The sequence below is a fragment of the Carcharhinus amblyrhynchos genome, chromosome 21 (assembly GCF_965287045.1).
Source record: "Carcharhinus amblyrhynchos chromosome 21, sCarAmb.v2.hapA, whole genome shotgun sequence".
NCBI lineage: Eukaryota > Metazoa > Chordata > Chondrichthyes > Carcharhiniformes > Carcharhinidae > Carcharhinus > Carcharhinus amblyrhynchos.
Genome location: NC_137344.1, coordinates 51,401,227 through 51,413,194, shown reverse-complemented (window position 1 = coordinate 51,413,194; position 11,968 = coordinate 51,401,227). Strand labels below are relative to the sequence as shown.

General features: G+C 49.0%; 1 protein-coding gene across 2 annotated transcripts in view; it reads left to right on the top strand.

Moving 5' to 3' along the window:
• The first annotated feature begins 5,405 nt into the window (after positions 1 to 5,405).
• LOC145356435 (ras-related protein Rab-37-like) overlaps positions 5,406 to 11,968 on the top strand; it is a 134,079-nt gene continuing 127,516 nt past the window's right edge. For both annotated transcript variants that reach the window (XM_080209161.1, XM_080209160.1), the window contains exon 1: positions 5,406 to 5,784. In XM_080209161.1, coding sequence (XP_080065287.1) covers positions 5,665 to 5,784 — 120 coding nt within the window. In that variant the 5' untranslated portion in view covers positions 5,406 to 5,664. The remainder of the gene's footprint in view (positions 5,785 to 11,968) is intronic.

Genomic DNA, 11,968 nt, shown 5'->3' with positions numbered 1-11,968 from the left:
GGACACAGTGAGCTGGGATGCAGTACCTCGCTTTATAATCTGTTAAAGTGTGAGAGAAGTGATATAATCTGCTCTTCGGCAACTTTTAGTGGTTACATCAAAATAACTCCCTGAGACTCTCTCTGTAAAATCAACAAGTAACACCTTATTTCTCTAACTCACAGTGAACAGGTTAACTAAACTGTAACAACCCGATTAAAACTGGATTCTAATGGAATGCTGTTTTGGTAAACACAATTCCCACTTATTTACAAAAAAAAATTCTTTAGTCACTCTCAAAATTATAACCATGTTTGTCATCTTCCAGAAACTTCTGTCTTCTTTCTTCTGCCTGGAAGTTCTGTCTTTTGTTGTCTTCACTATCGAGATGAGGTTGTTCGCTGTGGCAGAGAGCAGTTACTGTGTCTGTCTGGAGTTGAGAGCTGGCTCTTATACCACTGATGACACACCAAAATCCCCACAATTGGATTGGTTCTCAGTTACCAAAACATCAAATTTAAATCTAATATGGTGCTGTTATCCAATGCCCAAAAGTGAATGGTTAAAATTCAAAAACAGCCTGTTGTCATAACAACATAACTGTTTGGCCTGTGATATAATGTTTCAGTCTGTGTACTCGATCTGAACCAGCTTCCCTTTTTCAAAAACTCCAAGTCCAGAAAAAGCACCACCTTATAAAGGGAGGCACTTCTTTCCATTGTAGCATTTTTACAATATTTTACAATTTTACAAACACTAAATTCTAACCTTCTACACAACTTTGCAACAAAAAAAAAGAAAGTTATTCTGAAACTTGATAAAGATCTGGTTGGACACAACTAGTGTGTTCAGTACTTGTCATTATACTTTTGGCAGGATGTGTGTGAGGGTTCTTGAGACGACCAGAATGGTTCCAGAGATGAAGGATTTTAATTACAGGGTTAGGATTGGAGAAATTAGGGTTCTTCCTCTTGGAGCAAAGGAGATTGAGCAGAGATTTGAGAGATGTACAAGACGATGACAGGGTTAGATAGGCTGACAAAGAAAAGCTGTTCCCATTGGCTGATGTTACAAGGCAAGGACTCAGAGCCACAGATTACAGGGGGAGTAAGAGATGTTTTATGTTGCGAGTGCTAATTACTTGGAGGTGGCTGCCCATGAGGCTGGTGGAAGCAGAGGCTATCAATGATTTGAAAGGGAAATTAAATGGACATTGAAAATAAATAAACTTGCAAGGTTATCGGGATTGGATAAGGGAACTGGGCTGACTGGATTTCTGCTCAGAGAGCTAGCAATGATTCAATCGGCCGAATAGTCTCCATCTGTGCTGTTAATGAATCTGTGAGTCTAAGAACAAGACAATTAACCCTTCTGTCCCAGGTAGTAATGAAAACTCAACAAACATCCCTCAAATAGAATATTTGGTAATGCTGATAGAATCTTGCTGTGTGCAAGTTAACCACCATGTTCTCTGCATTATAATTATCACCAGACAGTATTTTATTCATTACTTTGGGATGTCCAGGAGATGAAAATGGTGCCAAGAAAGTGCAAGTTGTTTCTTTCCCATTGGTCCACCTGCGACAGGAACTGGCCTCAGTGCCTGAATTATGGAGGAAATAAATCACCCCAAGTTTCTGCTCCCAATCATCATCCAAAAACACTTCCATTTGTACATAACTAGCATCTCATAACTTCAACAAAGCAAAAATAACTGGTTAACAGGTACTTCAGAGAGAAGGATTCAGAAATTTGGCATCCAAATGCTTCATCTATTCTAATATAACTGGGACACAAACAGTGTGAAGGGCACAGAGGGGAACAAATGATTCAACTTCATTCAAGAGAATGTTTTCAGCCAGCATGTGACTAACCCGTTGAGAGCAATTTGAGATTTAGTCTTAAGAAATTAAGTTGGACAAGGGGATCAAGTCAAGGTAAGTGATCAGTCTGGAGATGGAGACAAAGAACAAAGAACAACACAGCACGGGAAACAGGTTCCTCGGCCCAACGAGCCCGCGCCGCCAATTTAACATTGTGAGTTCCCTCCTCTACCCATGACCCTTGTCTACGCCTATTGGACTCCACAATAAAGGAACCATAACCAGATTGAGGGAAGACTAATTTAGGGACAATTTGTTACACCAATCAGCCTAAAAGCACATCTTTGGGGTGTGGGAGGAAACCGGAGCATCCGGAGAAAACCCACACCAGCACGGGAAGAATGAGCAAACTCCCACAGACACCGACCCAAATCCATGTGTCTGTACAGCAAACAGTGATAGTCACTGAGCTGTCGTGTTGCCCGTCATCTGGTCCAGTTTAAGCACACACTAACAACGTGAAGCACTAGGCTATTCTCGAAACATCCAAGAGCAGCCCTCGCACAACCCACCGTGTGTATGCCGCTTGTTGGACAACAAGGTGGACTGAATCACCTGTGGATTAAAAGAAAAGACCAGATATAGTTAGATTTAGCATCATTATGAAAAAAAAACAAAGGTAGAACAGGACTTAAAGTTCTAATTTGGGGCAACATAAATTTTACAAAGCTGACGAAAGTTGACTGGATACAAAGAACAAAGAACAAAGAACAACACAGCACGGGAAACAGGCCCTTCGGCCCAACGAGCCCGCGCCGCCGTCCTACAACTAATAGAAAGGGAAAGAGTGATAGAGCAGTGAGTGACGTTCTATGGCACAGTATAGACAGACTCTCATAAAGTAAAAGGGCAGTCCAGTCAATTCTACAGCCTGCTGGCTATCCAGGAACATGATGTGGATGTGCTGGCGTTGGACTGGGGTAAACACAGTAAAAAGTCTGACAACACCAGGTTTTAGTCCAACCGATTTATTTGATAGTAAATTCACAAGCTTTCGGGTTAGTCCCTTCGTCAGGTGAATGGAGAGTTCTGGCCTCAGACAGAGCATATAAGTTACTGTCTGTGCTTTATATGCTCTGTCTGAGGCCAGAACTCTCCATTCACCTGACGAAGAGGGAGTCCCCTCGAAAGCTTGTGGGTTTACTATCAAATAAATCGGTTGGACTAAAACCTGGTGTTGTCAGACTTTTTACTGTGTTTATCCAGGAACACACAGACCAAGACCAAAATAAAGCAGAACTATGATACTCACAAAATCTTAACACTGTAGAAAGGGGAGTATAGAAAGCATTGCAGGTGGGGGGGGGGGAAGAAAAAACATAAATTAGGAAAGCAAAGGGAGGATACAAAAAATATTGGCAGGTAAAATGAGAGAAAACCCAGTTTTACCAATACATTAAGAACGAGGGAATAATTAAGGGAAAAGTGGAGCTTATGAGAAATTTACATGGTTGATTTGGAAGTTGTAGGCAACGTTCTCAGCAAGTACTTTGTCTCTGTCTTCACGATGGCGAGGGATGATTCAGACGTTCTAGTTAAAAAGGATGAATGTGACATATTAGAAACAATAACACAGGGTGAAAGAGGAAGTACTGGAGGGACAGACATCCTTGAAAATGAGTAAGTTTGCAAAGCCGGATGGATTGTAATCCATGTTGTTGAAGGAAAGCAGGGAAAAAATAGTGAACTCTCTGAGGATTATTTTCCAATCCTCACTAGATACAGATGAGTTTCCAGAGGATTGGAGGTCTGTGAAAGTTCTACAATTATTAAAAAGGTGTAAGGGGTAGGCCAGAAAACTGTAGGCTGCTCAGTCTGACTTTGGTGGTGGGCAAATTATTAGAAACAATTCTGAGAGACAGGATAAACTGTCAGTTTGAAAGACACAGGGATAGTCAGCATGGTTTTATTAGGAGAACATTGTATCTTACTTAATTTAATATCTTAATTTAATAGAACTTTTTGAAGCAATAACAAGGAGGATTGATGAGGGTAGTGCAGTGGATGTGGGGGCATGAGGAAAATCTTTCACCCAGAGAGTAATGGGCACCTTGCATTCGCTGTCTGAATTAGTGTTTGAAGCTGAAACACTATTTAAAATGAGCTGAATCTGTATCAGAAGAGCTGTAACGGGCAAAACTACAGACCAGGTTACAGAACGTGGGGTTAGAATGGGAGTTGTTAGAATTGTTATTTTGTCTGATACCGGAGTTGAGGGGGTTGAACTATGAGGAGAGGCTGAATAAACTAGGCTTGTACTCGTTAGAGTTTAGAAGAATGAGGGGAGATCTCATTGAGATGTATAAGATGATGAATGGGATGGATAGGATAGAGGTGGAGAGACTCTTCCCACTGAAAAAAGACAGTAGGACTAGGGGGCACAGCCTCAGGATAAAGGGGGAGCAGTTTAGAACGGAGTTGAGGAGGAACTTCTTCACTCAAAGGGTGGTGAATCTCTGGAATTCTCTGCCCGTTGAAGTGATGGAGGCTGCCTCGCTAAATATTTTCAAGAAGCGGGTTGATGGGTTTTTGATAAGAGAGGGGATTAAGGGTTATGGGGAAAGGGCGGGAAAGTGGAACTGAGCCACGACAGATCAGCCATGATCTTATTGAATGGCGGGGCAGGCTCAAAGGGCTAGATGGCCTACTCCTGCTCCTATTTCTTATGTTCTTATGTCTTACCTGATCAGCATGGAACAAATGGGCTGAATGGCCTCTTTCTGTGGCATAATATTTCTAAGCTTCTATTGGGAATGAATTATGATGAAGACACAAAGGTGGCATAACAAGATCCCAATAAAGCAATAAGATTCAACAAGGCCATCTATTTTGAGTGCTGCAGCGAGAGGAGAGACTGTCCTTCTCAGATATAGTCACCTCCACAGCGGTGGCGAACTTTCATTTTAACCTCATATCAAACTCAGCCAAAGTTTCAGAGCAATGCCCCCTCTGAGGGCAGTGCTCTCTCCCAGGAGGGGGAGGGTATGGGGAGGGGTTGATAATGGGAGGGATGATGGGGAGGGGGAGGGTATGGGGAGGGGTTGATTATGGGAGGGATGATGGGGAGGGGGAGGGTATGGGGAGGGGTTGATTATGGGAGGGATGATGGGGAGGGGGAGGGTATGGGGAGGGGTTGATTATGGGAGGGATTATGGGGAGGGGGAGGGTATGGGGAGGGGTTGATTATGGGAGGGATGATGGGGAGGGGGAGGTTGTGGGGAGGGGTTGATTACGGGAGGGATGATGGGGAGGGGGAGGGTATGGGGAGGGGTTGATTATGGGAGGGATGATGGGGAGGGGGAGGTTGTGGGGAGGGGTTGATTATGGGAGGGATGATGGGGAGGTTTGAGTGAAACCTTCTGATAGCCGGGGGCTATAATCTGGGGAATCTGTCCCTGAGTGAGTAAGGGAAAGAAGGAGTAGTGGGGGAGAGCTCACTGCCCGTGTGAGAGGAAAATGCTGGAAAGAAAAATGCTGATGACAGATCCCTCAGCCCCTCCCTGTGTGTGTGAGATGATCACCTGTAGGAGAGACAGAGAGAGAGGCAGTCTGACTCTGTCCCTGACACTCCATAGAATGGAGCTGGATGTATCTGCAGCCTCCTGTGACAGCTCACACTGATCCGCCTTCCAGGAAGCCTGTGCTCTGTGTGTGTGTGTGTGCTCTCTCTGCCTCTGTACACTTTGTCCCACTGCTCTCTCTCTCTGTCTGTGACCCCCTCTCTGTGTCTGTGACCCCCTCTCTGTGTCTGTGACCCCCCCTGTGCTGTCCTGACGCCCCTCTCTCTGTTTCTGGGGTTGCGATGCCCCGCTCAAAGAGTCTCCATCCCAGACAGGGCAGCGCCGACTTGTCAAACGGAGCCCCCAGGCCCCCCCTGCAGCGGTCCCGATCTTGCACACAGATCCAGGAGCTGACTTACAAGGTGTGTACATCTTTATTCACTCCTAAACTTCACTCCATAGATAAAATAGAAACATTTGTAACAGCAAAAGATCCGGCAAATTGGGAGTTTAACCCTGTCTCTCGCTGCAAATGTTCAGTAAACAGGAACACTGCACCCACCGAGGGTCACATTCACAGCTGGGGGCGGGGGGACGAGATTCTTCCCCACCCTCAGCTGGCACCCCCGCCTCCCCCACCCTCAGCTGGCACCCCCGCCTCCCCCACCCTCAGCTGGCACCCCCGTCTCCTCCACCCTCAGCTGGCACCCCCGCCTCCCCCACCCTCAGCTGGCACCCCCGCCTCCCCCACCCTCAGCTGGCACCCCCGCCTCCCCCACCCTCAGCTGGCACCCCCGCCTCCCCCACCCTCAGCTGGCACCCCCGCCTCCCCCACCCTCAGCTGGCACCCCCGCCTCCCCCACCCTCAGCTGGCACCCCCGCCTCCCCCACCCTCAGCTGGCACCCCCGCCTCCCCCACCCTCAGCTGGCACCCCCGCCTCCCCCACCCTCAGCTGGCACCCCCTCCCACCCTCAGCTGGCACCCCCGTCTCCCCCACCCTCAGCTGGCACCCCCGTCTCCCCCACCCTCAGCTGGCACCCCCGTCTCCCCCACCCTCAGCTGGCACCCCTGTCTCCCCCACCCTCAGCGAGTAAACCTGCCCCCACGTGCGCTGCCAGATAAGCAAGTTGGGATCCGCCTTCTCATCGGCTGGGAGTAAAAATCCTTCTTGGAACAATTTTTTATCTTTAAAATTTTTTGACTTCTAATTTTGCAAGCTAGAATGAGGCTGTTCAGCCCATCTTTCCCTGTGCTGGCTCTTTGAAATCAAACTATCCAATTGGTCCTATCCCCATGGTCCTGTCAGTTTAGGTGGAGGAGACTTTAGCATGTTTGCCTGAGGAAGCTCTGGCTGCTAGAAGCAGGGAAAATCCTGAGATCTTCTGTAAGTATATCAAAGGGAAGAGGATAACCCGGGAAAGAGTGGGGCCCATTAGGGAGCAAGGGGACAATCTGTGGGTGGAGGCAGGGACATTGGCAGATTGTTAAACAAATATTTCACATCTGTCTTCACCCATGAGAATGAGGAGGCAGTCAGTGAGGTTTTGCAGGCCCAGGCAGGTCGTGGGGGTTACAGATCGTGTGACATGAACCCAAGATCCCCAGTTGAGGTCGTCCTTGTGTGCGGAAAGGAAAGGATGTCCCGAGGCAGGGTACATTAGCGAAACCATGCAGATGCTACAACAATGGATGAATGGACACCGCTCGACAATCACCAAGCAGGAGTGTTCCCTTGTGAACATTTCACTCACCTGATTTACGGACAGTGCTCCGAAAGCTCGTGCTACCAAATAAACCTGTTGGACTTTAACCTGATGTCAGGGAGAGAGACAATGAGGCACTAGAGAAAATTATCATAGGGAATGACAAGGTATTGGAGGCATTGACAGACTTAAAAGTGACAAATCACCAGGTCCTGATGAATTGTGTCCCAGACTGTTGTGGGAGGCAAGAGAGAAAATTGCAAATTTTTAATCCTTGACCCAAATTATTAATTCCTCTCTGGTCACTGGGGAGGTCATGATGTGGAGATGCCGGCATTGGACTGGGGTAAACACAGTAAGAAGCCTGGTGTTGTGAGACTTCTCACTGGGGAGGTGCCAGAGGACTGGAGAACAGCTAATGTGGTTCCACTATTTAAGAAAGGTTGTAGACACAAGCCAGGGAACTACAGACCAGTGAGTCTCACGTCTGTTTTTGGGAAATTACTGGAGAAGATTCTGAAGGAGAGAATCCATCTCCATTTGGAGAGGCAAGGTTTGATCAGGGATAATCAGCATGGTTTTCATGATGTGGAGTTGCCGGCATTGGACTGGGGTAGGCACAGTGATAGTCTCAAAACACCAAGTTAAAGTCCAACAGTTTACTTGGTAGCACAGGTAAGACAAAATAAACCAGGCTTTAACCAGGTGTTAAGACTACTTACTGTCCCTGCATTGATCTGTCAGAGGGAGGTCATGCCTAACAAACTTGATTGAATTTTTTGAGCATGTAACCAAGTTTGTGGACGAAGGTAGTGCGGTTGATGTAGTTTACATGGATTTCAGCAAAGCCTCTGACAAAGACCCTTTGAGATGGGAGACTTATCAAGAAAGCTAATGCACATGGGATACAGGTGATCTGACAAGGTGGATTCGTAATTGGCTTAGCAGTAGGGGATAGAGGGTGGTGACAGACAGCTGCTTCAGTGACTGGAGGCCAGTGACCAGTAGCATACCACAGGGATCTGTGCTGGGCCCCTTATTGTTCATCATTTATATCAATGATGTAGATGACGATGTGGGGAGTCAGGATCAGTAAGTTTGCCGATGACACAAAGATTGACCAAGTGGTTAACACAGATCGTGTATTTTGGGCTACAGGAAGATATAGACAAAATGGTCACAGACAGATATATGGCAGATGGAATTTAACCCTGAAAAGTGAGAGGTGATGCACTTTGGAAGGGGTAATTTGATGAGGAAGTATACTGTGAACGATCTAATACTGGGAAGTTCTGAAGAACAAAGGGACCTTGGTTTGTCCACAGATCTCTGAAGCGCAATGGCAGGTTAATGGAGCAGTGAAAATGGTATATGTTACACTCACTTTTATCAATCAGGAGATAGATTACAAAAACAGAGGGGTCATGATGGAGTTGTGTTGAACTTTGGTGAGGTCACAGCTATGTGTAGTTCTGGTCACCACATTATAGAAAGGATGTAAACGCACTGGAGGGGGTGCAGAGGAGATTCACCAGGACGCTGCCTGGGATGGAACATTTAAGTTATGGAGAGAGGTTGGATAGGATTGGATTGTTTTTTCTGGAGCAGAGCAGACTGAGGGATGATCTGATCGAGGTGTACAAGGTTATGAGAGGCATGGAGAGGGTGGATAAGGAGCAGCTGTTCCACTTAGTTGAAGGGTCAGTTACAGGGGGACACAAGCTAAAAGTGAAGGGTGGAAGGTTTGGGGGATTTGAGGAAAGACCTTTTTACCCAGAGGGTGGTGACGGTCTGGAATGTGCTGCCTGGAAGGTTGGTGGAGGCGGGATGCCTCACATCCTTTAGTAAGTACCTGGATGAGTACTTGGCACACCATAACATTCAGGGCTATGGGCCAAGGGCTGGCAAGGGCAATTAGGTGGGCAAGTCAGGGCATGTTGTGTGTTGGTGCAGATTCGATGGGCCGAAGGGCCTCTTCTGCACTGTAGGATTCTGTGATGTTTGTGGATCGTTTCAGGAAGTTGTTGCTAATTCGGGGCTGATTGCACTGCCCTCCCTGACAGCGTTCCCCCTGCAGCGGGGTGCCCCGTGCTCACCCCGGGGGCCAGGCGCCCTGCACCCCCCAAAATCCCTGTTGGGGTTAAATTATATCATTTCAGTCTGGCCCAGCGTGACAGAGGGGAAGGGCAGAGGATGACGAGGGGGCAGGGGGTGGCAGAGGGGCAGGGAGTGGCCGAGGGGCAGGGGGTGGTGGGGGGGCAGGAGGTGGCAGAGGGGCAGGGGGTGGTGGGGGGGCAGGGGGTGGCAGAGGGGCAGGGGGTGGTGGGGGGGCAGGGGGTGGCAGAGGGGCAGGGGGTGCTGGGGGGGCAGGGAGTGGCAGAGGGGCAGGGGGTGGCCGAGGGGCAGGGGGTGGTGGGGGGGAAGGTCAGGCTAATATGCTGGATTATGGTGGGGTTTTGGATGTGTTCTGTTTGAGGTCTCCGTTATCACGGCTCAATCACTCCACAGTGTCAGTTCCTGCAAGAGAATCCTGGACTCTTGCTGCACAGTTGGAGGTTAATTCACCCGATTATCCATGGCCCTCGGAAAGACCCATTCAATTCATTCCACTTCCCGACTCTTTCATCAAATGTGAATTTATCAATTTGATTCCCCTTTGAAAGTTGCGATTGAATCAGTTTCCATCAGTCTCACATACAATTCCAGAGCAGAACAAACTGCAACGAAACATATCCCTATTACACCCTTGTTTCTAATTGGCAAATGTGTCAAAACTGTATCCTCAGGTGACCAACCATCTCTCAGTGATTCAGCTAATATCACACAAAAGGTGACTGCATCACAACCGTCCCCTGTCCCTCCACCACCCCCCCAACCCCCCCATCACCCCCCTGTCCCTCTATCACCCCCCTGCCCCCCCATCACCCCCCTGCCCCCCATCACCCCCCCGCCCCCCCATCACCCCCCTGTCCCTCTATCACCCCCCCTGCCCCCCCATCACCCCCCTGCCCCCCCATCACCCCCCTGCCGCCCCATCACCCTCCCGCCCCCCCATCACCCCCCTGCCCCCCCATCACCCCCCCGCCCCCTCCATCACTCCCTGCCCCCCATCACCCCCTGTCCCTCCACCAACCCCCCGCCCCCCCATCGCCCCCCCGCCCCCCCATCACCCCCCTCTCCCCCCATCACCCCCTGTCCCTCCACCAACCCCCTGTCCCTCTATCACCCCCCTGCCCCCCATCGCCCCCCCGCCCCCTCCATCGCCCCCCCGCCCCTCCATCGGCCCCCCTGCCCCTCCATTGCCCCTCCTGCCACCTCATCGCCCCCTGCCCTTGCCAGAGAGCACCTGTTAGTTTTCATTTGGTTGTAACAGAGTTGCGACATTGTGCTTCCTGCTGTTTACATTTAGCAGAGAGAGGAATGTAAGTGCTTCTGTACCCAATCAGATAGAGTTAGATACAGAGTAAAGCTCCCTCTACACTGTCCCCCCCCATCAAACACTCCCAGGACAGGTACAGCACGGGGTTAGATACAGAGTAAAGCTCCCTCTACACTGTCCCCCATCAAACACTCCCAGGACAGGTACAGCACGGGGTTAGATACAGAGTAAAGCTCCCTCTACACTGTCCCCCATCAAACACTCCCAGGACAGGTACAGCACGGGGTTAGATACAGAGTAAAGCTCCCTCTACACTGTCCCCCATCAAACACTCCCAGGACAGGTACAGCACGGGGTTAGATACAGAGTAAAGCTCCCTCTACACTGTCCCCCATCAAACACTCCCAGGACAGGTACAGCACAGGGTTAGATACAGAGTAAAGCTCTCTCTACACTGTCCCCCCAGCAAACACTCCCAGGACAGGTACAGCACGGGGTTAGATACAGAGTAAAGCTCTCTCTACAATGTCCCCCATCAAACACTCCCAGGACAGGTACAGCACGGGGTTAGATACAGAGTAAAGCTCCCTCTACACTGTCCCCCATCAAACACTCCCAGGACAGGTACAGCACGGGGTTAGATACAGAGTAAAGCTCCCTCTACACTGTCCCCCATCAAACACTCCCAGGACAGGTACAGCACAGGGTTAGATACAGAGTAAAGCTCCCTCTACACTGTCCCCCCATCAAACACTCCCAGGACAGGTACAGCACAGGGTTAGATACAGAGTAAAGCTCCCTCTACACTGTCCCCCCATCAAACACTCCCAGGACAGGTACAGCACAGGGTTAGATACAGAGTAAAGCTCCCTCTACACTGTCCCCCCATCAAACACTCCCAGGACAGGTACAGCACGGGGTTAGATACAGAGTAAAACTCCCTCTACACTGTCCCCATCAAACAATGTGAGTCTTACTTACATTGAGTAAGTTTGATAAGGTTCACCATGGTATACTTCTGCAGAAAATGCAGATATATGGGATTGGTGGTAATTTAGGTACTTGGATCAGGAATTGGTTAGCAGATAGGAGACAGAGGGTGGTGGTTGATGGTAATTATTCATCATGGAGTTCGGTTACGAGTGGTGTGCCTCAGGGATCTGTTTTGGGGCCACTGCTGTTTGTAATCTTTATTAATGATCTGGATGAGGGTATAGTTGGGTGGATTAGTAAGTTTGCTGATGACACCAAAGTCGGAGGTGTGGTAGATTGTGAGGAAGGGTGTCGAAGTTTGCAGGGTGACTTGGACAGGTTGCAAAGCTGGGCCGCGAGGTGGCGGATGGAGTTTAATGCGGAGAAGTGTGAGGTAATCCATTTCGGTAGGAATAACAGATGTGTTGAGTATAGGGCTGACGGGAGGACTTTGAATAGAGTGGAGGAGCAGAGGGATCTAGGTGTATGTGTACATAGATCCCTGAAAGTTGGGAATCAAGTAGATAAGGTTGTTAAGAAGGCGTACGGTG